The 27,976-nt window shown below is 36.4% G+C and overlaps 2 protein-coding genes across 3 annotated transcripts in view; both read right to left on the bottom strand.

Moving 5' to 3' along the window:
- Window positions 1-418: 418 nt before the first annotated feature.
- Window positions 419-8,654, bottom strand: hsd17b7 (hydroxysteroid (17-beta) dehydrogenase 7). Its single transcript, XM_060867512.1, has 9 exons — window positions 8,581-8,654; window positions 7,404-7,607; window positions 7,211-7,303; window positions 5,667-5,781; window positions 3,997-4,191; window positions 2,146-2,250; window positions 1,125-1,181; window positions 843-941; window positions 419-708 (listed from the first exon to the last, which is right to left on the bottom strand). Exons 1-9 carry the CDS (start codon window positions 8,622-8,624, stop codon window positions 610-612), a joined length of 1,011 nt encoding a protein of 336 aa, XP_060723495.1. The 5' UTR covers window positions 8,625-8,654; the 3' UTR covers window positions 419-609.
- Window positions 8,655-10,306: 1,652 nt separating this feature from the next.
- Window positions 10,307-27,976, bottom strand: part of ddr2a (discoidin domain receptor tyrosine kinase 2a) — a 42,499-nt gene continuing 24,829 nt past the window's right edge. Inside the window, exons 3-17 of one of the 2 annotated variants that reach the window (XM_060867507.1) lie at window positions 25,619-25,721; window positions 25,260-25,491; window positions 24,337-24,484; window positions 22,943-23,045; window positions 19,487-19,670; window positions 18,303-18,543; window positions 18,080-18,145; window positions 17,799-17,935; window positions 16,675-16,888; window positions 14,819-15,030; window positions 14,560-14,687; window positions 14,202-14,399; window positions 13,352-13,586; window positions 13,112-13,261; window positions 10,307-11,246 (exon numbers count right to left, since the gene is read on the bottom strand). In XM_060867507.1, the coding sequence (XP_060723490.1) occupies window positions 11,115-11,246; window positions 13,112-13,261; window positions 13,352-13,586; window positions 14,202-14,399; window positions 14,560-14,687; window positions 14,819-15,030; window positions 16,675-16,888; window positions 17,799-17,935; window positions 18,080-18,145; window positions 18,303-18,543; window positions 19,487-19,670; window positions 22,943-23,045; window positions 24,337-24,484; window positions 25,260-25,491; window positions 25,619-25,721 (2,483 nt within the window). In that variant the 3' untranslated portion in view covers window positions 10,307-11,114. The remainder of the gene's footprint in view (window positions 11,247-13,111; window positions 13,262-13,351; window positions 13,587-14,201; window positions 14,400-14,559; window positions 14,688-14,818; window positions 15,031-16,674; window positions 16,889-17,798; window positions 17,936-18,079; window positions 18,146-18,302; window positions 18,544-19,486; window positions 19,671-22,942; window positions 23,046-24,336; window positions 24,485-25,259; window positions 25,492-25,618; window positions 25,722-27,976) is intronic. The other variant, XM_060867508.1, reaches the window with a different exon arrangement.

Below are 27,976 nucleotides of genomic sequence, written 5' to 3'. Positions count from 1 at the left end.
AGGCTTTGGACTAGTGATCAGGAGGTGATGGATTTGAATCCCAGGGCCACCAAACTGCCACTCCTGGGCACTTACAGTAGCTGTTTGAATAAGATAATTGTAAGTTGTTCTGGGTAAGATCCATAAATGTAGTAATAGACACAGTTCTCAGAAAACTTCATGATATTCAGAGGAACTATTTGTTCAAAAACAGCTGCAGATTTGGGCTGAGATGTCTTGTGACAACACAAGTGTCTTGTGTCAAACATGGGTACAGTCATTACATACAATACCGTTCAAAATCTTGGGATTTTCTGGTTAGAATTCTTCTGTGTTCTACGAAGGGAGAAGTTCAGGACAACCCTTCAGGACATGCTGTTATCAGAAAATAATCTTTAAGGTGCTAACATCACATTGCTGAAACGACTAAAGCTCAATTTTTTTTTTATTGTTGGAAAGTTGAAGTGAAATGTCTGGATAAAATGAAAGCACATAAGGCACGTAGGTGTTTTGTCATAATCCATACATCAGTGTCTTAGGAATATATAGATATACTGTATAGATAGAATAGCAGAGCTATTTAAATGTAAAGTTTAAAAACTTTGTAATGGATTTATTTAATTATTTGGGTTATGCTCCATCTTCATCTTTCAGTTTCTTTCTCAAGGTTTTCTCCATTTCTAGAAGTTTCTTGTAAAGTGCTGCTGAGGTAGTGTCATCAATATCCATCTAAAAATACACAACCAAAGACAAAATTTCAAACGAACAAATGTGAGAATGCAGCCAGAAGTCTTTCCTTTAGATAGTTGTGATAGATGTTATAATGTAGACATGAGATATGATACATGACCCACAGTTCTGACCTTGCGGGACTGTATGTAATTGTTTCCCAGTCCGGAGGTTAAACTGTGGTATTTGACCATCGGATCCAGTGTCTCCGGTTTCTGCTTGAACAGCCAAAACTGCAATACAAAACGCACTTAAATAACCACCTTGATACAAGACAAAACCTTAAACAGCCTCATAATTTAAACTCTTAAAACAGATAAAAGTGATTTTATGGTGTTTTTTCCCCCTCATTTTGTGGGGTGGGGGTTGGTGGCGGTGGGCTTGTATGATGGGATGAAGGAAGAGTGAACACATACCAAAGCCTCGGCCCCGTTATAAGGTGTGAGGGTGAAGGTATTGGTGAAGATTCTTATCTGATCAGAAAGAAGGAATCCAAAAAGAAACAAAACAAACAGATATTATAAAACAAGTAAAACAACTGATGACATGCTGTTATAGGAAAATCATGGGATGGTGTGATGAACTCTGATGCACCCTAAACTGGAAATAAAGCATGGTAAGCGTAGTATCCAGGTATAGTGTAAATTATTGTGAACAATTACATAACAATATGCAGTAGTGGTGATCGTGTTTAAAGGTTAGATGATATTATTTGACGTCTAGACAATTTTCTTTTATATTTTCTAATTTAAAATAGCAACATGGGGGGCACGGTGGCTTAGTGGTTAGCACGTTCGCCTCACACCTCCAGGGTCGGGGTTCGATTCCCGCCTCCACCTTGTGTGTGTGGAGTTTGCATGTTCTCCCCGTGCCTCGGGGGTTTCCTCCGGGTACTCCGGTTTCCTCCCCCGGTCCAAAGACATGCATGGTAGATTGATTGGCATCTCTGGAAAATTGTCCGTAGTGTGTGATTGCGTGAGTGAATGAGAGTGTGTGTGTGTGTGCCCTGCGATGGGTTGGCACTCCGTCCAGGGTGTATCCTGCCTTGATGCCCGATGACGCCTGAGATAGGCACAGGCTCCCCGTGACCCGAGGTAGTTCGGATAAGCGGTAGAAGATGAATGAATGAATGAATGAATGAAAATAGTAACATCAAAATTAGCTGCACCAATACAGTTTTAATTCGTAAACATAAACATCTTATAAAATGTAATATCACGTCTTCTCAGAAAAGTATATTGTGCTGTAATTTATCACAATATTCATATTCTATCCTCATATCAGCCAGCACTTATATAAATCTTTGATTTGCCTTGCAGTCCCACTACTGTCCATGTTTCTGTTACAGAAAATAAATCAACAGTTTTCGACCCTTTGAGAATTCGTTGGGATAAATATATGCAGACTAAACAACATTACAGGTATGTGAAAACTTACCAGCCACATTATTGGCATGATAAGGGTCCAGAAGAAGGAGGGGAGGATGCCGTATGTGAGGTTAGTCATCACCAATCCGGGACATATCACTGATGAAAACAGACCCTGAGGGACACAAAATCAGTATCTGTAAGATATCTGGGGCAGCAGATAGCCTCAGTGGTGAATTATGAGTGCAAGGGGGGGATTCTGCGTTCCTGGTTGGTGGCTTTGATGTGAATCAAGGTGCTATTACATGGCAATGGCATGAAGAAGACCTGAAGAAGACCTACTTTAAGAATGACATAAGACAGACAAGTTTGCAGGCAATCACCAGGCTTTAGGAGAAATTCTCTTTAGTTAGACAAAACAAAATTTGAAGTGTTTGGCCAAAATAATCAACCCTATTTATGTTAAAAAATTTATTAAGCTTTTAATCCAAATAACAACATATCAACTGTGAAACATGGTGGTGGCAGCATCATGAGTGAGGTTGATTTGCTAGAAAAGTGTCTGGTGCACGTTAATAAACAGCTAGCATCATGATGAAGGAAGCAACACTGACAGTTAGAAAAGAAAGTGAGAAGTTGGATGTAACTGGATCTGACAGCGTAAACATACATCAAAGTAAAAGCATCACAAAGCCTCGAATAGAATCCCACACAAAATTTGTAGACTGAAAAAGTGTGTCTATGAAAGGAGCCCCGCATACATTAGGTCTGTCAGGAGGAATGAACAAAATTTCCAGCAAAGTTTTGTGAATAACTTGGCGAAAGATCGAAAGAGTTTTAGTGAAATAAAACTATGTGATATATAATATGTCATAGCCACATTCCATTACAACCTGATGGACAATTCATACATAATCTGCATCTGATTGTATATTGGTAAATTTTGTTTATTTGTAAATAAATATATTTTTGGTATATTTTGCATAGCTTTGTACAGTGTAATTTTTTGTATCTACTGAATCCACTTTATTTCTAGCTAGTTGTGTGTGGAAAATTGAATGTCTTTAGCCAGAGTGTATAGACCCTTTAAATGTACATACCAGTTGATTTACAAACTAACACTGGTACTACACTCACCGGCCACTTTATTAGGTACACCTGTCCAACTCCTTGTTAACGCAAATTTCTAATCAGCCAATCACATGGCAGCAACTCAATTTAGGCATGTAGACATGGTAGATGTCTTAGGCATTTAGGCATGTAGACATGGTCAAGATAATCTGCTGCAGTTCAAACCGAGCGTCAGAATGAGGAAGAAAGGTGATTTAAGTGACTTTGAACGTGGCATGGTTGTTGGTGCCAGACGGGCTGGTCTGAGTATTTCAGAAACTGCTGATCTACTTGGATTTTCACGCACAACCATCTCTAGGGTTTACAGAGAATGGTCCGAAAAAGAGAAAATATCCAGTGAGGGCAGTTCTGTGGGCGCAAATGCCTTGTTGATGCCAGAGATCAGAGGAGAATGGGCAGACTGGTTCGAGCTGATAGAAAGGCAACAGTAACTCAAATAACCGCTCGTTACAACCGAGGTATGTACTGTAGAAGAGCATCTCTGAACACACAACACGTCTAACCTTGAGGCAAATGGGCTACAGCAGCAGAAGACCACACCGGTACTAGTAAGGTGTACCTAATAAAGTGGCCGGTGAGTGTATTTGACATTCTGAAGAATGTTATGTAATAAATCTCTTTGCTAATTGTATCCCTGATATTTTAAACAATGCACGTATTGCTTTTTTCACAGATTACATAAATGAACATAAACGTGATTTATTCCAAATCTTTTTTTTTTATAAGTAGAACTGTAAAACAGCAATATAAAAAGTGAAATAGATCAAGAATTTATCTGAGCTTCATTCACCTGGCTGTTATAATGCCGGTTCAGGGCCAGGCTCAGCAGGTCAGATGCGTATTTAGAGGAGCTGTACGGTTCCGTGCCTTGCTTGTGCTGCAGGTCATCCAGACTGAAAGCAGAACGCCGTGCGTTGCTAGACGAGGTCCAGATCACCCGAGAGCTGTGGCCTGGTTGGCATAACAGGGGCTCCAATTCCCGAACCTACAATCAGAGAGATAACAAGAGCGTTTTTGCACTGAGCTTCATTGCACATAGGCAAGGCAAGGCAAATTTATTTGTATAGCACATTTCACACACAGAGGTCATTCAGAGGTCAAAGTGCTTTACATAGAAATTAGAAAACAGTTTATAAGAGAGAAAATATATATATATATATATTATTTTTTTTCTCTTATAAACTATATATATATATATATATATACTTTATTTATTATTTACACACTTTTTTACACAATTTTTTTTTTTACAAAACAAATTTTGTTTTGTCACATAGTTACATCCAACTTTTCACTTTCAATGTAACTGTCTGTGTTGCTGCAGTATTTCTAGATAATCTTCCTTCATCACCATGCTATCTATTTATTAATGTGCACGATATAAAAACACGATGCTGCCACCACCATGCTTCATAAATGATACGGTATGGTATTATTTGGATTAAAAGTTTCATACACATTTCCTCACTGTACACTATGCACCTTAACACTTTTAAATGTAAATTATTTATTATTTCTACAATATTTTAGCATTTATTGCATGCCTTATTTCCTAAGTTTGTGGATTCTGCAGGAATTTGTGAATTTCCTGTTGGGATAAATAAAGTATCTATCTAATCTAATCTAATATTCCAAAAACAGGAAGCAGTGGTACTCGAACTTCTTTTATGGATTATAATCAAATGTGTAAGTGATTTTAACAACGTCAAACTTATTTATGAGCAAACTTTGTTGGGCCAATATGTCACAACATACGTCTTGTCTGCATCTTAACAAAAGGGAAGGACGCAGGGGCCGTGTGTGGAGCAGACAAATGGAAGACAGACAGACAGAAACATAAACCCTCACGGTCACTCTGTGTTCCTGCTGTAGCAGAAAACCGATACTTCTCTCCTGTAGGCTGACTCACTAAATCTAATGCAACTTTAATGCTGATCTGGACCACAGTATTTCCTTCACCATCTGGTGCAAAGCAGCTCTGTAATGCTGCCTCAGCCGGGATAATCAATGTGATAACAAGAGAGGAACAAACAACAAATAAAGCCTAACAAAATGCTAAATTAAATTCAGCCATTTTATGATCGCATCTGTTAGACCCACAGTTAAACAGACACGATCATTTTCATGGATTGACAAATCTATAATAAATTTTCATCTATTTCATCTATAACCTTTATTACTTTTTGATTTTATTGTATGCCTGATTGTCCAGGTTTGTGGATACTGCTGGAAGTTGTGAATCTCTCTCTCTATCTATCTATCTATCTATCTATCTATCTATCTATCTATCTATCTATCTATCTATCTATCTATCTATCTATCTATCTATCTATCTCTCTGTCTGTCTGTCTGTCCATCCAACTAGCTATCTATCCATCCAATTATCTCTACTCCATCCATCCATCCATCCATCCATCCATCCATCCATCCATCCATCCATCCATTCATCCGACTACTCACCAGTAAGAAGTGGCCGAACAGGTTGGTAGCAAACACTTGTTGTAGACCATCAGATGTGACGTCGTCTTTCTGCGTCAGTAACCCTTCTCCCGTAGAAAACATGTGGATTGCTTTACTGTGAGCAAATCACAATCATAAAATAATCTGATTATAATGAACTTTCATTCAATGTAACAATAAACGTTAAACCGAATGCTGTGTTTATTAATAAATAAAAAATAATATCGTTGGTCCCAGTGACCCGAGAAGTTCGGATAAGCGGTAGAAAATGAGTGAGAGAGTAATATCGTTGGAAAATCGATGTAGTGTATGAGGAATAAAACCGAATGCTGTTCATCACACCATCCCGTTGTGGATTATTATCTAATGGGTTCTGTAAGCGTTCAGACTGATCTCCAACTCCAACTCCAGCTGTTGAATGACTAAATCTGTTTAGTCAGTAGGTGTTAATTAATTAATGAAACGTGTCCTACATTAGCAGCTCTGACAATACTTATACTCAGGGTTTCCCGCAGCACTTCGGGCGGCCCGCCTAAGCTGGGAAACCCTACCGCCTTAACTAGGTCGTACAAAAAAAAAATAAAGCTGCACAAAAGGCCGTCAAGTGCATCTCGGAGAATAGCGCGGACGCGCTTCACACCTCGAGCAGGCACGCGCGCCACACGGCCGAAATGAGAGAAAGACGTGGTCCGTCACTGTCTGGAGGATAACTAGCCAGTTGATAAAACACGTGTCCGCAAAATTTTGAACGTTGTTTTGCACTTTCTTATTTATTATTATATGTTATTAAAATTTTATATTTAGTGTTAAATAAATAATTGTTAAACCAGCCGAACCCTACCGCCTTAACTAACAAATTTTCTGCGGGAAACCCTGTATACTAATACAATGTATTAGTATTCAGTACAAATACTAATATAATGTATTAGTATTCAGTATTCAGTATAATCTTAAATCTAGTATTAAGATTTTATTGACTGGTCACAACACATTGTATAAATTGTTGACATTGTAATAATAATGTATTAAATACATTATTATTAAAATGTCAACAATTTATACAATGTGTTGTGACCAGTCAATAAAATCTTAATACTAGATTTATAAAGGAATCCTGCTGTTATTTAACGTATTGCATATTTCTTGATTTGTGGCAGGGGATTATTTAAAGTTAAAAGAAGGAGTCCCCAGTGTCAGCACTTTGTAACAGGACGTTTGCGCATGTAAAGTATGCACTTTCTGTTGTTGTTTTTTTGCCATGGTAGTAGAGAAATAAAAATGTTGAGATGTGCTGAAAAAAGAAAATAATCAATATGGGATATATGGAGATATATGGAGAAAATAATCAACAGTGGGGTGGTGTGATGTGGGTTGATGTGAAGTGCTAACATTAACTGCACTTAGTTCTCTACATTGTTTTTTTTGTATATTGTTATTTTAAGGCATACTGCAATCATTATTATCACATACTATTTTTTCTCCGTATTTTGCTTATCGGTCGCACTAATGAAACATATACAGGGAAAAGATTGTAGGATCTGTACCCAGAAAACAAGCCTTTATAGAGAGCCCTGAAATCCACCTGTGGACTAGGCATGATCCCAGCATTGAGGTAGAGGTAGTCAAGCCTGCTGAATCTGTTCCAAAAATAAAACCTCAGAATTAATAACAATGATCTGATATTAACTGAGTTATCTGATCATTGGAATGTTTTCAGGACTCCACTTTAACTTTTACCTCTGTCGGATCTCCTCGGCAGCACTGAGGACAGAGCGCGTGCTGCCCACATCTAGCCGAACGAGAGAAACCTGAGCTTTAGGGTGAGAGATGAGCAAAGACTGACGGGCTGCAGCAGCCCTCTGCTCATTCCTGCAGGCCAGACACAGCTGGAGCTGAGCATCTTCACTTAGGAGGCGCTCACACAGGGCCAGGCCTACGCCACTACATGACACACACACACACACACACAGTACATTAAGCAATTGTACAGCACTTTAAGAAGTCTTTTGTGTCACAGAAGCAACTGAACACTTCCTAAGCACACACACAGACACACACACACACAAGAATGGATAGCATAATAAAGAGCTAGAGGTGGAGCAGAGGGCACAAGGAAAATTCAGGTGGGCCTAAATAACCCTTTATCTTCATATAAATTGGACTATAAAATGTTAAGGAGGATGAGAATGAGGATGCATGCAATCACACACACACATACACACACACACACACACACACACACAAAAGCAGTGCATTAAGTGTTAAGCAATTGTACAGCACTTTAAGAAGTCTTTTGTGTCTGAGAAGCAACTGAACACCTAAGTACACACACACACACACACATACACACAGACACACACACACATACACAGACACACACACAGACACACACACACGCACACACATATACACAGACACACACACACACAGACACACACACCCACACACACACAGGCACATATACACACAGACACGCACACATACACAGACACACACACAAACACAGAAACACACACACACACACACACACACAGACAAACACAGAAACACACCCACACACACAGCATGTCATAATGCTTTATATATTTTAGTTAAATAAATAAAATTATACAAGTCTTATGGATGTAAATGAAATTACATAAAAATACAAAGGTTAGATCTAAATAACAATTAAAAACGATAAGTTATTCTGTCCTTTTCCTATTATTCTGACACATATTCTGCTTTATTATTATAAAGTCATAATAAATAAATAAATAAATAAATGTTTCCATCCTTTTATATTAATAATTATGACCTATTATTATATAATATTCATTATATTCCTGCCTTATTTTTTATTTTTTTATTAAAACATGCACATACAATTAATTATTATTATTATCGTATATGTTTTGAAAGATGTATTTTATACCTGTTTGCACCAGTCACCAACACAACTCTCCCCATTCTGTCCATTCAACACACTGCTAGCAGCTCACACCAGCTCTATAGTGTGATTGGATGTCATAAAGGAATCAACCAATCACATTCAGCCAGTCTCTGACGTCATCCTGCTATTGGCCAATGATGTTGAGGCAGCAGTCAGCCCAGGAGTGTGCGCGAGATGTTATTTGATAACAGTGTTGATTAACAGAGGAACAGCAGCAGAGGTGGGACAAGTTGCCAGATTCACCATTAAAACGCAAATTTATTTAAACTTACAGATGTTTGTACATGAACAAAGTAATATCATTTGGAATCGGATGAATAGAGAAAATTATTTCAAGAACAGGGACAAAGGAAAAAGTACTTTACATAATAATAATTAGGCATACTTGAATGCATAATAATAATAATAATAATAATAATAATAGCAACAACAACAACAATACTACTACTACTACTACTACTACTACTACTACTAATAATAATAATAATAATAATAATAATAATAATAATAAACCCAAAAAGGTACGAAACATTTTTTCTTGTGTCAAAGATTTCAGATAAAAAAAAAAAAAATAAAAAAAAATAAAAAAAAAAGATTTACCTATAATATATACATTTTCCTTTAAGTAATGTTAAGTTCCAGAAGAAAGAAGAAATCTGACACAAAAAAATTACATAAAATAATAATAGAAATTATGGGAAATTATGGACAGAGAAAAAAATATTTCATGTTTTCAAATATTTCATTTCATGACTATTAAATAAAACAAAAATAAAATAAAAACTACATCAAAAAAAGCTCTGATTGTTAAATTACAGAGAAAAGTGAAATGAGATTTCATGTCATTATCATATGCTGTGTTCATTTTATTTTGTTTCACTTGGAGAAAGCAGGAGTTGGAGAAAATATATTCGATATAATAACAACATAATAAAGTAATAATTAGTCATAACATTAGACACACATGGACATAGAGAGTCAAGACACTTAATATTAGTCCATCACTAGCTGGGGCACAGTTAAATAACATCAGGAATTCATTTTATAAGGCAAGAAAACTGATTCCTTTTATGTGTGAATCTCTACAGCAAACCTTTCACTGACAATTACACCAAAAATCTAACTGACCAGACCGAAGGCCATCAAAAACCAACCTACAACACAACCCATATCATACATAGAACACTAAACAAAACCAATACATTTTATATTAACCTTTATATTAATTACATCTGAATCTAGATGATAGGCAACATCACTGATTAATACATTATACAAACTGATCTTTGCATGTGCAGCGCTTTTGGCATCCCAAATCACATCCCGTATCCCGTAGTCATACTCCATCAAAGACGTCATAGTCCAACTCCACATTACGAATCCAGTTTTTTACCCAAACATCCTTTTTATATTGTAAATTTCAGCTATTTACAAGCTCTTATATAATAGGTTCAGTTTAACATACAAGCAAAACATAGCTGATATTTTTCTTATATAACATTAATTTGGTATTGTTTGCTAAGAATAATTTGCATATTTATAAGGATACAAAATATAAAAAATATCAAATGAAAAGGATTGATATGCGGTGAAATTATAACATTACAAATAAAAATAATGACCAAATAATAATAATAATAATAATAATAATAATAATAATAATAACTACTACTTTTTCTTTACACATAGAAGCAATAAATGTCATTAAAAATGTGAAACAATATAAAAAACTATAGCGTAATACATACAGATATGAACACAATAATTTGCTTTAAATGTTCAGCAAAGACACTTATTAGAAAAACATTTCCAAATCTAAAAAGGTGTAACAAAATTATTAACACTGTTTTTTTTTTTTTTTTCTTTTTTTTAAATTAGTAGTCCATGCATGCTTGGGTTTTAGCCACTTCTATAAAAGTGGTTATTAAGTTTATAAAAGAGCCTCTTAAAGTGTTATGTGTAATCAATACAATAATCCGTTGATGACTGGACATTAATGTGACACTTTAAAAACAAATCAAACAAATTAAAAATCTAATTTATTTAAGTAAGAAACTGAAATTCCTATTTACATTCAAGCTGTCTGCTGATTTAAAATACCAGACAAAATATGAAACATGTTCTTGTGTCAATAAATTTCTACTTAACATTTAATGACCCTAAATTCCTTTTAAATGTTAATTTAACGACTATATGGGTTTAAACTTTTAAAAGATACCAAAATACCAAAAAATCTTTACAAACATGAAATAATTTTTCTTTATCAAAAGTGCCTGAACTCACTGCTACATTTTAGCTTCATAATTCTTTACCTTGTGCCACTCCTAGGTGGATTTACTATGACAATTTATATAAAATCCCTGTTGGCTTTACTTAATTAGGTAGCTTTCTAAAATATGTGTGTGTGTGTGTGTGTGTGTGTGTGTGTGTATGTGTGTGTGTGTGTGTGTGTGTGTGTACACGGTTTGTTTATATCCTGCTGCCACTCTAAAGTGTCTCTGGCACAGGAGCAGACATTAAGGTGTATTTTCCAGCAGTATTCGAAGGATCTCCTGAAAAGATGGTCTTTCTTTGGCGTTCCTTTGCCAGCAACTCAACATGAGCTTGTAGATAGGGTCGGGGCACATGGGCGGCTGCGGCAAGTAGATCTGAAGACAAATAAAAGTGTCCTCATGAGTGTTACACAATAAAAATCAAGATCTAAATGAAAAGATTAACCAGAAGAGAAACTGTTGTGGTGAATTAGACACACAGTATCTACATTAATTTTGTAGCTACTGGATCAAACACATTGCGTAGGTCAGCTTTGTGCTCAGTTCTTCATCATTGAACATTTGAAGACTTCGGCAGGAAGGAATTAGTGTTAAGTCTGTAATGAACTCAGAAATCACCCTGACTTATTTGTTCCCCAGGGGATCCTGGTTACACAATTCCACTGAACTACAAACTCTTATAGAAAGGACATTATTTACATTGACATTATTTACTGTCTAGTGTCACCTAAATGAGGATGAGGTTCACTTCTGAGTCTGGTTCCTCTCAAGGTTTCTTCCTCATATCATCTCAGGGAGTTTTTCCTCACCACTGTCACCTCAGACTTGTACATTAGGGATACATTTTAGAGATAAATAGTAACTTAATTTTAAAATTATTAAAAGTGCTATACATACCCTGTGTATTTCTTGTTTACTTTTGTACATACAGTGTACATAATGTGCATAATTTGCATGGAATAAATAATTATATTTTTAGACATATTGTGCTGTCTATATACAACTAGCACATTTTCACATATACACATTATGCCCATACTACCTGCCATAACTTTATTTAGAAGCCTCTGTTTTTATTAATTATTCTTACATATACATTACAGCACAGTACAGGGTCAGCCATGATACAGTGGAGCTGAAAGGGTTAAGGGCCTTGCTCAAGGGCCCAACAGTGGCAGCTTGGCAGTGCTGGGGCTTGAACCTCGATCCTCTGATTAACAACCCATTTATTTGCTGTGAATATCTATCTATCTATCTATCTATCTATCTATCTATCTATCTATCTATCTATCTATCTATCTATCTATCTATCTATCTATCTATCTATCTATCTACTGTATCTATCCATCCATCCATCCATCCATCCATCTTGCATGCTGTTGTAGCTCATTTGCTGTAAAAATCTATCTATCTATCTATCTATCTATCTATCTATCTATCTATCTATCTATCTATCTATCTATCTATCTATCTATCTATCTATCTATCTATCCATCCATCTTGCATGCTGTTGTAGCTCATTTGCTGTAAAAATCTATCTATCTATCTATCTATCTATCTATCTATCTATCTATCTATCTATCTATCTATCTATCTATCTATCTATCTATCTATCTATCTATCTATCCATCCATCCATCCATCTTGCATGCTGTTGTAGCTCATTTGCTGTAAAAATCTATCTATCTATCTATCTATCTATCTATCTATCTATCTATCTATCTATCTATCTATCTATCTATCTATCTATCTATCTATCTATCCATCCATCCATATTGAATGCTGTTGTAGCTCATTTGCTGTAAAAATCTATCTATCTATCTATCTATCTATCTATCTATCTATCTATCTATCTATCTATCTATCTATCTATCTATCTACTGTATCTATCCATCCATCCATCCATCCATCCATCCATCCATCCATCCATCCATCCATCTTGCATGCTGTTGTAGCTCATTTGCTGTAAAAATCTATCTATCTATCTATCTATCTATCTATCTATCTATCTATCTATCTATCTATCTATCTATCTATCTATCTATCTATCTATCTATCCATCTATCCATCCATCCATATTGCATGCTGTTGTAGCTCATTTGCTGTAAAAATCTATCTATCCATCCATCCATCCATCCATCCATCCATCCATCTTGCATGCTGTTGTAGCTCATTTGCTGTAAAAATCTATCCATCCATCCATCCATCCATCCATCCATCATGCTGTTGTAGCTCATCTACCTGTCTCCTTTGGTCTCGGAAGAACTCGCCAGTGTTTTCAATGACCTGCTCATCTGAGAGCTGGGAGTATGGCTGCTCCTTGCAGAACGTCAGCGTCTCCCACAGAGTCACACCAAACGCCCAAACATCACTGGCGGTGGTAAATTTACCCTGTCAAGGACATTTCAACACAGCTTGTCATCTTTCAGGCTACATTTGGGCGTGCTGAGAAAGAAAACCGGTTTATATTCAGAATCTCACCAGAAGGATGCTCTCCCAGGACATCCAGCGGATGGGCAGCACAGCTCGGCCCTGGATGCGATAGTAATCTCCACTGTACAGGTTCCTGCTCATACCAAAGTCAGCAATCTTGATGGTGTAGTTTTTTCCCACCAGGCAGTTGCGGGTAGCGAGGTCTCGGTGAACAAAGTTCAGTGATGACAGGTACCTCATTCCCGAGGCGATCTGAGCGGCCATGTGCTGTAAATTACTGTAACTAGAGTCAGTAAGAATAATTCAGTGTTAGTGTACACTCGCATACTTAATCGCATACTTTTTTTTTTATATGTAATTATGTGAATTAATGTTGTCTTGTGAGAACATCAAATCGCATTTGCGAACATAACAGAGTGTGAATTATATGTGATAAATCCGTTCAATACGTGCAAATAATTAATCATGTGGATAAAATATACATAAAATAAACATAAAAATTCAGGTGTAAAAAAAATAAATTAATCAGGTATAAAAATGGCACATAGAAATAAAGGAATAACAAATAATGTGTATAAATTACAAAAAAAAAATTAGACATATATATATATATATATATATATATATATATATATATATATATATAATATAGGTGAAAATAAATGAACTGCATAAATGAAACATGAAATGAACAGTTCATATATAAAAACATCAAAACATTTCTAACAATGAAGCAGGTGATAATAAAAAAACAGATAAAATACGAAATGTTTACAATCCAAATTTCACATTTGAATCATGAGAAATTCAGTTCTTCCTTCAGTTCTTGTGTTTTTACTTTAAGCTTTCACATCAATCCCTATCAGCTCCACTGTGAAGGTTGAGTGCAGATTTGTACCTGACTGTTGGTGCGTTGCTCAGAACGGCGATCATGCCCTCGGGCTCATGACGGGACAGGAACTGGTTGAGGTCCCCGTTCTCCATGTACTCAGTGATCATGCACAAAGGGTCTGAACTCATGCACACCCCCAGAAGCCGGATGATGTTGGGATCTTTCAATCGGCACATGATTTTGATCTCTTTCAAAAAGTCATTTCTGTTACGGATAAAAATCGATAAGAAGAGCTGATTAATCTATAACGGCTATTTGATGTGGCGCGATGGATGACGGTAGATTCTAAATGAAACGTATTCATTTATTCCACCTTCCAAAGAAATATTGTCATAAAGATGAAGAATAACTGCATGCTTTTTACCTGGCGTTTTTATTTGCATCAGCTCTTAACATTTTTACAGCCACAAGCAAGGTTTGATTCTCACTGACATCAAATGAGAAGTTTTTATCCATGAATTCCTCCATGTCTTCTGCTTCACAAAGATGTACCTGTCATAGTTTGACACAGATAGAAGAAACATCATTGGGAAAATCTGAGGAACAGCACTGAGAAAACACACACTGAAAACACACACACTGACAGCAGATTTATTTTTATCCTTCAAGCTCTTGGGACTGACCTCTCCGAACTGGCCTTCTCCAAGCTTCTCCTTAAACGTGAGCAGTTTTCGGGGAAATTCTTCTATAGGGATGTCCTTTCCTGATAGCAGGTCCATGGTCACAGCTGGCACAGCGTAGGTGTTTCCTCCCGTTACTCCTTGCAGATTGACGATGTCGGCTTCGGCGTAATGGGGAACACCTTCTTGAGTGCTGGACTGAGTGGACTTGGATGCTGTATAGTGCATATATAAAAGAAAGACAACTAAAAGGAATGTCTGCTCATCATTTTAGAGGAAATCCATTCATAATATTATTTAGCAACCTATTAGCAACCTATAGTATGTCCTGCTGATCTTATGATTTTACAGACACACAGAAAACATACAGAGAATAAAAAAAATAATGGCCTTTATTTAGAATCAGTGTTTACATGGGGAAGTTACACTGTTAATAAAAAAAAGCAAGAGACAATTTAAAGCTATTCAAAAATTATATATATAAAAAATTGCAAGATAAAATAAAAAATATATTTGCAAGCGTTCAGAAAAACTGAGATTTTCAGATTTTATTGTTTTTTTTATTGCTTTTCTACTGTACACATGCTGCTTGAATAGACCTAATGATCGCATTATCAACTGGATGTTATCTTTAACATACAGTATACAATATACGACTTCTACCCTTACAGGAGAGAGAGGTCATGAAAGAGAGAGAGAGAGAGAGAGAGAGAGAGAGAGATCATGAGAAAGATATATATATATATATATATATATATATATATATATATATATATATATATATATATAGATAGATAGGTAGATAGAGAGAGAGAGAGAGAGAAAGAGAGAGAGAGATCATGAGAAAGAGAGCGATATATATATATATAGATAGCTAGATAGAGAGAGAGAGAGAGAGAGAGAGAGAGAGAGAGAGAGAGAAAGAAAGGAAGAAAGAAAGAGAAAGAGTTAAAGAGAGAGAATAATAGCAATAAAAATAGGGGGAGCAAAAGAGAACAAGAGAAAAAGAAAGTGATCGAAAGGGAGTAAATGAGAGAGCTAGCGAGGTGGGGGGGGGAGCAGGGTACAGGGCAGCATATATATAAAAAAAAAAACACAATTCAAGCACATCTTATTATTTTGTTTATTTGTTTGTTTGCTTTTTAATATATTACGCTCTGACAGTTTTATTACACACCTTAATGAAGCCATGAGATATTACATTTAAGATACAAAAACATTATCATTACACTACATTAAATGTGCTCTTATCGCTTATCTTATCGTTAATAAATTAAATCTTTGCTCGTTTGATCTCTCTTTTTTAAGTAAACAAAATTAAGATAGTGTCTTCTAGTTAAATATTTGGACTGTTAGAAGAAATAATGTTCATTATTTAATAAAGTCTTAATAACTATGTATTTAATAGGTGACATATAATTGTTTTTTTTTTTTTTAATATTTATGGCCCAAAACATGAATTTCATAATATGTACAAATACAATTTTAAATAAATTTCTCACAATACACACAATTCAAAATATAGCTTTCTATCTTTAACTCAGTAATAAACAAAATAAACTATTATAAAGAACCTAGCAACTATGAAAATATTATAAACAATACAAGCAATATAACATTTATTTTACAGTTTAAATGTTTGCAGTTAAAAAGTCGCTATTTATTTATTTGTTTTTATTGACTGACTATTGCAACTGTAAATAGATATCCATTAAAAGTGAGTTTCAGCTTTTTGTTACAACAAGGAAATGTATTGAAATGTTTGCTCGAGACGATGAACCATACACGCTACAGTACCAAAGAATTAATGAGCAAAAAAACAAAAAGTTTGCATTATTCTGATCATAAGCAGAACTCACCAGTGTCCTCTGAGACCTGGGAAACGTCAGGCAGCTTGCGGACGAGGCGTGAGGGCTCCTGGTAATCTGCTCCGAGTGGGAAGATGCGCTCGTAGGCAGAGCTGGACTCCTGCTCGCTGACTACTGAGGAGGTCAGGTTGTTGTTACAGCTGAAGGCCTCACTCTGGATTGACAGGCTAGCAGTTAGCTCGTCGTCGAGCATCCTCCGAGAGACCTAAATATAAACAGAGGAACAGATGATGATGAAGAAGAAGAAGAAGAAGTATTTTATTATTGCCAAGTCAAGTCAAGAAGCATTTATTGTCATTTCAACCATATATAGCTGTTGCAGTACACAGTGAAATGAGACAATGCTTCTCCAGGATCCTGGTGCTACATAAAAGCAAAGACAGAAATAGTGAGTAGTTAGTGAGTAGTTTTAGCCACATAAAGTGCATCTGTGCAACCTGGTGTACACAGTGCAGGACAAGACAAACAAAACAGACAAGACAGTGCAGGACAAAAGACAGTGCAGGCAAAAAAAATTACAAGACAATACAAAAAAAAACAACAACAACAATACATTAAAGACAATAAACAGAAACAGAGCCGACCAATGTAAATACTGTCTGTTTAAACAATATTACATGTGCAGAAATACTGGAATGAACACAGTGTTATAGCAGCAGATCCCTGAGATAATGTAAAGTATTGTGCAAAACAGCAAACGACTGAAATGTGAATATATACATTACTGTACAGTGGAATTCTTTTCTTCACATATCCCAGCTTTTGAAGGTGGATCAGAGCATAGCGTCAGAAATGATACAGCCGGGAGGTCAAAAGCATTTATACTGCAGCTTATACTTCATCACTTTATTGCATTCAGCTTCGCAAAGCTTTAAGAAGTGTGTCAATTGATACCTCAAGCATCTACATCTACAATTCTTATTGAAAAACACTGTTCTGGCTTAATTATAAGGCTAGTTAATTAGTACAGTATGTAAGCAGTACATATAAACATATACAGTGAAGGCTGGACATGTAGAGAAACTAATCTACAGTCAGTCAGAAGCCAGATGAACAAAGAGAAATAACTCTTATTAACTCTAATTAAGGCTCATTAATGTCTCAACACATCTCACCTTCTCCAACACCTTCTGCCAGACCTGTCTCCAGAGTATGATGATGATGATGGCCAACAAGATGAGGATGATGGCCACCAAACAGCCAATCAGAATTCGAGTGTTGCTGTCATCTAATTTGTGAACAGGTTTTTCCCCTGAACAGGGGATACAAAAGTCCAAAGAAGATTTAGAGTTAAAAAGCACCAAGCAGGGGGAGAAAGATTTAGATTTAGTAGCTCTATTGTGTTTGAACAACAAGACAGAGGAGACAAATGGAAATGATCAGCATGAGGTCTAACCTGGGTAGATGTTGGGTGGAGTGTCGGTCTTGGGGGGAGGTAAACTTGTGTTGTACATGGCTGTATCTGGAATAGCAAGTGAAACCAAAGTGAGATGTTCATGTATAATATGTTCATATTTTTGGTGGTAAGAAAAATGCACATTTGATTTTATAATGCCTTTGCTATTAGTCATGGGTAAAGCAAACGATTATTATCAGTCACTGTAAGTATCCATGCTAACCTGACTGAAATGTGATCTCACTGAACATCATCCACATGTCAGAGAAGTAATATTGACACTTGATGGCACTAGCCATATGGTTTTGGAGGGACACGGTAACAAAGCGAGCACTGGGGTTCCCGTCATCCATCACGGGACTAAAAGACACGGGGTTCGGCTCCCAGTCCGAGTCTGAGCGGAAATAGCATACCACCTTCTGGAAAACCTTCACTCTGTGTGAGAACATGTTGTTGCAGTGCACCTGAAAAAAGGAAAAAGATAGAAAGACAGACATTATGAACAAACATGAACTATTCTGAAAATGAGGAATATGCAGAATAAAAAGAAAAATGTATTAACTGATATTCTGAACTATTCTGAAAGTGGAATAGTTTTAACACAACTTTAAAAACAAACAACAAACTACACATTTTGTCTTATGTTCAATACAGTAGTGACACTTTTTTATAGAAATCACTGGTTTAAAAATTAATGGCACTTTTACAATTAATATTTTTCAGTACAATTGTATCTCTAACACTTTTTCTTTTCTTTTAATATTTTAAATATTTAAATATTGCACTACAACACTGTAAAGCACTGCAAGCTTCACTGTTCGTGGATGAAAGGTGCTATATAAATAAAGTTGTTTATTATTACTGGTCAGGAGGCTTGTATGGAGAATAACAGCCAGACGTTCCAGTAAAATCCAAAATGTAAGTTTTGAAGTGGATTGAAGTGGATTTCCTTCTGCATGAACATTTTATGCTCCTTCATGTTCTGTGATTTTGTGCATGCTGATTCTTTAGATCCATGTTTTACACCATTTATTGGAAAACGCTGATTTTGTGTCCTGCAGCCACTTCTGCATGAATTTGGATGAAACCTGGTATGAGTTTTATCCTGCTGCTTAGAATTCATGATGCATCACAAAATGATTCTATATTTCTACTCTAATTTAAATTATGCGAAAAAAAATATTTTTAAATGATCATTGAAAAAATAATATTTGAATATTTCTATAAAAAAATATATTTCTATAATATTTCAGCAAAAATGCAGTTTATATTTTGTTATCCAATATTTTGAATCATTATGTGTAATATTTATTTTATTTATTTTTTTTTTAAATGTCCCAATAATTCTGCAGCTTACTGTATTTTCAGTTAAAAGAAACACTGGATGATTTCACACAGACTCAATACCTTCATAGTGGTGAAGTTGCGTGTTCGGTCGAATTCAAACGTGATCTCTACATATCCATTGGTTTCTGTCTCGTTGTTCCAGCCCACATAGTCATAGCCAGGCCACACATTGTAAACATGGCTGAGAGTGAAATCATCCAGACCACACATACCATCCGTCAACTGGCCCAAACCTTCTGTCATACTGAGGAAGAGAGAGAGAGACAGAGAGAGAGAGAGAGAGAGAGAGAGAGAGAGAGAGAGAGAGAGAGAGAGAGAGAGAGAGAGAGAGAGAGAGAGAGAGAGACAAAGAGCACGAGAGTGAACAAGGGAAAATGAACGTGGCCGAGAGGGAGAGAATGAGAGAGCGAGAGATAGAGAGAGAAAGAGAAAGAAAAGAGAGACATGAAAGACAATGAGAGGGAGAGTTAGAAAGAAATATAGAGAGAGAGAAAGAGAGAGAGAGAGAGAGAGAGAGAGAGAGAGCAAAAGAGAACAAAAGAGAACAAGTTAATATGCATAGTTAATAGCCATATTTTTCTCCTGTTCATCAAGTCTATGTATAAATTGTAGGTATAATGTAATAAAATTACATTATAATAATGTATGTATAATGTATATATAATAATAATGTAAAAAAAAATTACAGTTTTTTTTTGTTTCACTGACACGTTTATAACAAAGACCAAACATCTCCAATGTTCTTCTCAGTATTCAGCAGCTTTTTAGATATTAAAACATATCAAATCTGAGTTGGACAAATCACTAGCTTGTGTTGATTAGATCAAACAGATTTTGTCTCTGTGTAATTAGTTTATGTTGTGATTGTCTGTTGGGCAAAAACGCACGATTCCTTACTGACCATCACAAAACAAAGGAAGATATTAATTTGAACTGAAGTTCTGTTTAAAGTTAATGTGCTTCATTGTGGCACAGCACACATTAAAGCTGTAAGTCTACTGTAGCACACTGTGATTCCACCAACTGCTGTACAACACACTTCTGACCACATAAGACATTTTAACCAGCTGGATGAATTAATGTATGTGGAAACTTATCAAACAGTAAAACATATCCTCGGAGAGACAATACAATGAATTAACTGTATCTTTCATGTAATGAGAACATGACATTTCATAGCTGAAATGTTTTTATTGTCTACTAACACGATTGTATATTTGTTCGTTTCCCGCTGTCTCAGAGAACAGAAATGGGTTTTTACATCAGCAAAAAAAAATATTAGCAATTAAAAATAATGAATTAATTAATAACATTTCTATGAATAAATTGCCCCCCAGTGGGTTACATAAAAAACATGATGAAATAATGATGAAAAACTACAAATTCTTGAAATCCGGAGTATCTTCTTTTATATGAGCTTCATATTATGCACCACTGTGGAGTGAGACATGACAAAGACATTTACTGATGAACATGGACAAAACAAACAGCTTTGGCTTCTCTTCTTCTAGAGATTGCATCCAGAGATTGTACCAGCTCCAGTTGTTTTCCGTGTCATGAAGATTTTGGACCTTGATTGAGATGAGGTCAACCCTGTAAGGATCCGGAGTCATCTAGAGATTTACCAGCTCCAGTTGGATTCTGCTCTATAAAGTATTCAGACATTCTAAGAGGAGATGCGAACTCCATGTGGTCTTTGAGGACAACGACCTCCTCATCAATACACATTTGTCAGACTGTATGTTTATAATCACACCCTCCAGTGTCACCCAAATGAGGATGAGGTTCAATTTTGTGTCTGGTTCCTCTCAAGGTTTCTTCCTCTTCAATCTAAGGGAGTTTTTCCTCACCACAGTCGCCTCAGGCTTGTTCATTAGGGATAAATACACTCACTCACTCACTCATTCATATTCTACCGCTTATCCGAACTACCTCGGGTCACGGGGAGCCTGTGCCTATCTCAGGCGTCATTGGGCATCAAGGCAGGATACACCCTGGATGGAGTGCCAACCCATCGCAGGGCACACACACACACACACACTCTCATTCACTCACGCAATCACACACTAGGGACAATTTTCCAGAGATGCCAATCAACCTACCATGCATGTCTTTGGACCAGGGGAGGAAACCGGAGTACCCGGAGGAAACCCCCGAGGCCCTGGGAGAACATGTAAACTCCACACACACAAGGTGGAGGCGGGAATTGAACCCCCAACCCTGGAGGTGTGAGGCGAACGTGCTAACCACTAAGCCACTGTGCCCCCCGGGATAAATACAAAAACATTTAAATATAAGTCTAATGTTAATATTGACCTTTTGTGTTATTAAAGATATTATATTATTGTGTTATTAAAGATAATAAAGATATTAATCTTTGTATAATATTCAACTTTTTGTACTATGTTTCTTATGTTCTATAAATCTGCTTTGAGACAATTTCCATTGTTCGTTAAAAGCGCTTTACAAATAAATTTGAAGTGAATTGAAATTTTAACTAGATAATAAGCTTGAACTAAAACACAGAGCTGGTAGCAAAACTTAAATTTTATTTACTCGGTCATCTAGCTAACAAATTTAAAAACTTATACCTTTTCATCTCTTCTCTATGTTCAACATTTATATCTGAGGATCTATTAGCAAACCGAAATACAGCGATACAAACTGTGTTATAAAAATGTCTTCAAGAGACAAGATATAATATTTTACAATACTCTATTAATAATTCTATATTTCACTCCGTTCTGGGGTAAAATGTGTGGACCTGTTTCTCCACAAGGGGGTAGTACTGCTTTAATAACCACCAGCAACTTCATTAACACTCAAACAGAAGTGTTTCATTTAACTGTAATTCATTTAATGACTGTGACAATGTGGGGTGTATTTTGTGGTATTTTTTTAAACACACACGTAAACACACTTTCGTGTAAGTCATTGTACAGGAAGACAACAAACACACACACTCACACACACACACACACACACACACACACACACACACACTCATGGAAAGCATTATTTAGGAGGACATGAGTCAAATCCTTCCATGAACATTGAAACCACCCTCATCATCTCTGTGTCTTGCTGTAGTCATGGAAACCAATAACACTGAAACTTGTTCATCCTAAGTGTATTAAAACCAATTTCCCTTGTCCTAGGCTTGCAGTAAACCACACTGACTTGTTTCAAACAGCTCAGAGTTAGCGTGGGAGGACGGCAAACCGCAACACACACACACACACACACACACACACACACACACACACACACACACACACACACACACACACACACACACACACACACACACACACACACACACATCAATATTGTTTATAGGCTCCGAAACAGAGACAGGCTGTTGTTCCTGTTACTGTTACAAACCATCAAGCTCAAAATGGACACTAGTATTACAGTTTACTGTTTGGCTTGAATTAAATAAGCAGGAACTAACATCATTGTACAATTTCTTCCTGAGCCTAAAGATTCTCTTCCGACAGATGTTATCGAACCAACCTTTGAAGTATGGCACCGTCATATACCGAGTCATTGAGGTAAACCTCTTGGTCCTGGAAGACCATCCCCTGACCGAGTGGAGCATTGTACGACACCAGACCATCTGCAAACAGACAGAAGGAATTAAAATTGCTTTAACAGGAAAACAAAAAAATGTTTCAAGACTGCTGTCTCTAGTGGTTTAACACATTTTTTGAATGGTTAGCTTCACACTTTCTTGTAGATCTTAGATGCAGATGTACTTAGATGTAGATCCTTGTGATGTCTATTGTTGGGTTTTCCTGTGTAATATTTCATTCAAATTTCATTGCTGCATGATAAAGGGATAAAAGTATTTACAAGAAAAATTGCGAATTCAAGCTCAAGTACTAAATTCTGAAGTTTCAAAAAAAAATTAAATTGTATAAAAAAAAAATCGGAGGCAAATGCTTTTTTTTCTTCAAATGCTCCTTATTTTACTGTCCCAAAAACAAAACTTGGTTATTTGGTAATTACTCTGCATTTATGTATGAAGGTCAGTGTGCATCTTAATAAGAAATCTTCCATTCACGTAAAACAGCCCTAATTGATTACATGGTGTTGTCAAAAACAAATTGCCCAAATCCAGGGCATTATGACCTTCAGTGACCTTCTAACGCTACGATGTGATGTTTGCCTGTTTATTAACAGATATTAATCTTCTTACACTGTTCACTTTATATATAAAACATAATGATGAGTAGCCTTTTTTATGACTGTTAACCTGAACCCTTGAGCTGAATGCAAAACTGCAATAAGGAAGTAACTAAAATGACATGGAAGGGAATTTCAAGTGGATCTCAGTTAAAGGGAATAAAGTTCATAGGTATGCATAGGAGATATCATCCAGTTAATTACTTGTCTTAAGATTAATTAACAGAAACATTATTATTATTATTATTATTATTATTATTATTATTATTATTATTATTATTTGGCTGCTATCTGAGACAAGCACGTTTCTGTCTAACAACAAAAAGATAACTGAAGAAGACAAAAGGCTGAAACCTTTTATCAGTGAATTACATAATAATCTGCAATAGAAGAGTAAACTACAAGATAACGAAACCTGGCTTCTTACACCACTGAAAGATTTTACAGGCAATAAGCTTAATGTCCTGCTTCATTAGATAGTGTTAACATGACCTGGAAAGAAAGAGACGTGAGAGTCACTAAGACATCGCTGCCAAGACAGATAAACAGACTGTTTGTCAGCTTAATAATTAAACTAAGAACTGAAAGTGCAGCAGTTACAAAGTTTCCTCTTCTATAATATAACTACCATAATTAACTTTATATCGAGAGTTTTTTTCCACGGTCACCCTCTTAAACTTTGTAAATGAGATGAAGCCGAAGCTGCCGTGTAGTTTTCTTACCTAGCCACTCGCAGCCATAGAGCTCTACACGCATACACACGTTCATGGAATTGTCAATGACGGGCATGAAGCGCACGAATCGTGCAATGACGGGTGGCTCCAGGTCCTTGAGCACAAGATCATAGGCATTCCTGTTGCCTTCAATTACCTTTAACAGAAATCAACACACAGCAGTTGATAATGAGATAAATTATTATCTGAATGACTGAATTACGATAAGTCTGTGATACACTATAGTGCTGTGGCACGTAAGTGAATATACATGAATACATCTGTATCTGTTTCTGGTTTCGCTTAACTTTTTGTGGCTTGTTAATGTGTTTTGCACTTATAGGGAACCATATACTACCACAGAGCTGAGGAGCCTGTATTATTTGTGATGCAAGATACTGTTAATGCAACTGCAGGTCTACAACTCTGCTAAGGAAACATTTTCCATCTCACCAAGAAGTCTGATCTAAATCATTAGCAAACGATCAAGCCGTTAATAGGTCAGATCCCATACATCATCTGTTGGGAACAACATTTAATAATACAACAGAAGCCTTTATTTAGTCACATATACATTATAGCACAGTAAAATGTTCTTCACATTTCCCAACTTTGGAAGTTTGGGTCAGAGCACAAGGTCAGCTATGATGCAGTGGAAACTTAGCAGTGCTAGGTCTTGGACACTGATTCTCCAATCAACAACATCGAGCCTTAACCACTTGAGCCACCACTGCCCCAGTGTAAACATAACAGAGCACTGGACCTTCAGGACTGGTAATGAGAAGCAGTGACTCTACTTCCATGTGCAATACTATCAGATTTGTTTAGGCAAGGAAAGGAGTATATATACAGGAGTATTTACTGAGGTCAGAAAAACAATGCACACATTTGGGTATTAACTCTATGTGTGCCATCATGAGTGTATCACATACCTCCTTTCCTTGACGGTTGCGCCAGGAGATCCAGCGGCTACCATCGCGACTATACTTGATCTTGTAGGTTTGGGCAAACTCATTCCCGATGCCCCCCGCGTGTCGCCCCTGAGTACCCACTAGGGTGATGAAGTGCAGAGAGCGAAGGTCAATCTGCAGGAATTCATTCATGTTCTCTGGATCGCTTGTGCTTACTGGACACCAAGCTCCATCCCCTTCCTCCGAGTCCAGTCTAGCTCCAGCAAGCAAAAACACCCAGAAGGAGAATCAGGAAATTTTACCCAAACTATCATACATGAATGTATATTTTTGGATAAAATGTTGATATTAGAATTTTAAACCTGATTATACAGTCTTACCTGCCATATTTTGCTGCTGTTGACTCAGACCACTGACTTGATGCTACAATGTCTTCGTCTAAGATCTGCCTTCCAGACATCCCTAGAGGGGATCGACATACACCTGCAGCAAATATAAAGACCTGTTATTAATATAAAGTCACAAGCAATCATTACACAAATGTCACTCAAGCCACTTATTTAAAATGAAAAATTATATTAATTATATTTTATTATAACTATAAAATTATTATAATTATATCTCTCATAGTTACTTGTGGTATGACTCTTGGCAATACTTTCAACAAAACAATGCGACATGAGTATAAAGATAAAGACACGATAAAGGCATCATAGCTCAATTTTTGTGGATTTATAAGATTGTAAATGGCTTTGAAGAGTTAACAGGAATCTGGAATAAAGTTTCAGAAAACATCAGGCATACTAGATTGGTAGGTGTTTTTCAAAATCAGATGATCTTGTCCTAGTAAGTTATCTTTCTTTTACATAGTCTTTTAATGGTTAATATTAATTCTCATAAATACTCTTACTCTTGTGTTTTCATCAATAATGAAATGATTTAGCACTGAATATGAACCTTTGGCTAATTGCTAGTTAGCTAGCTAACCTTAGCTGAAACACCAACTTGCCATTAGCTACGATTGATATCTGGTAATAGTGTGATTTGCTAAGCAACACTAACCTAACTTCACTACGGACTTATTTATGTTAGCTAGGTGACAATATTGTTATAACTAGCTAAATAACATTAACCAAAACACCAAATATATAACCAAAATATCTAGCCAACAGTGTTGCTAACTTGTTAAGTAGCATAAACTGAAGCACCAATTTATAATAAACAAATTTAGCTGGCTGACAAAAATGTGTTTGGCAGCTGACTAGCATTCACCAAATTACTTTGAATTTGATCAATTTATCTAGCAATCAAAAGCAGGGCTGTCAAGTGTCACGCATTGAGAGTGACAGTCACACATTTCGGTCTTTTGTCACGCTCTCCCACCACACATCGTATTTCTCATGCAGAAAAACTTTTTGACTATTTATCATATATTTAATATGCCGCAGCACCCAAAATGTATCTGTCCACATTGCTGTCTCTATGGAACCGGGCAGGAACCAAGTGCGTCTCCCCTGGAGTTCTTAGACGAGCTGACACTTATCAGCCAATCAAAAAAAAAGAGGCTACACAATAGCCAATCAGAAAATAGCACTATTGTATATGGGATAAGATTTAACACAACAACCAATTAAAAAAAAAAAAACATATTCATTAGAGAGGGTATTTTCGATGGTCGGTTTGAACAAAACCTCAACACGAAACAGCTTGTCTCTGGACGGGACATTGTCCTCAATCATGACCCTAAAAATGTCTGGGCTTGTGCTGAACTGTTTTAAATGGGAGCAACATTACAAATGATAACATAGTCCAAAAAGGCAACAAACACTTACAATAAACACCTCATAACAGTCATAATCTCTCTCTCTCTCTCTCTCTCTCTCTCTCTCTCTCTCTCTCTCTCTTGCACACACACACACACACACTCACACACACACAATTTAATATATGGAAATTAAACGAATACTTTGTATTTGGTTAAAATGCGATCAGTGATCCTTACTCCCCATTATTGTGGGGAGGTGGGGGTGGGGGTGGGGGGGATGTCACGCTTGCCTGTCATCAAAACTTGAGAACCCTGCAAAAGTATTAGTGATGTTTCTATAAATAAATAAATAAACAAACAAATAAATAAATAAAGTTAGAATAAATGACATGACACATTTCACATACAGTATGGTTTTGGTGTATGTTAGCTAACATAATTACATGATACTGTATCCTGCAACTTTATACTGCATACAAAAAGACTGGGCTACAGCGAGGAAGGGCACTAGAGAGGGAAGTCCTTGTGAGTTCAAGGCATTACTCTCTTAATGTATTTTGGTAAGAAACTGTTTTGTTTTTTGTAAAACAGCCAATATTCTAGGGCTAGATGATACTCTGTCTGAATTGCAAAATCAGAATTGCAATAATAATAAATGAATCAAGAGTTTGAGGGCTGGCATGGGTTTAGCTGGAGCAGAAACTGGAGAAACACCCTTTTGTCCCACTAACATCCCGCTGTGGTTACCCTAAAGAAATATAGTTTCAAAATATATAGCACTCTTATGGCTTGCACCATTTGGAACAGTGTCCGGACATTCTGGTTTGGCCTGAAACAAGGGTCAGATTCTCACATGCCTCTTGTGTGGTCTTCACAAAGGACATGATTAAAGTAAGCCCACCTCCTGAGAACATTTTCCTTCCCACTTTTAGTTCTTTTTCTGTAATTTAATCCTGATACTACCGAGGTTGCA

Source organism: Tachysurus vachellii, chromosome 4 (genome assembly GCF_030014155.1).
Source record: "Tachysurus vachellii isolate PV-2020 chromosome 4, HZAU_Pvac_v1, whole genome shotgun sequence".
NCBI classification, from domain to species: Eukaryota; Metazoa; Chordata; class Actinopteri; order Siluriformes; family Bagridae; genus Tachysurus; species Tachysurus vachellii.
Note: the sequence above shows the minus strand (reverse complement) of the source record. Positions and strands in the feature narration are given on the sequence as shown.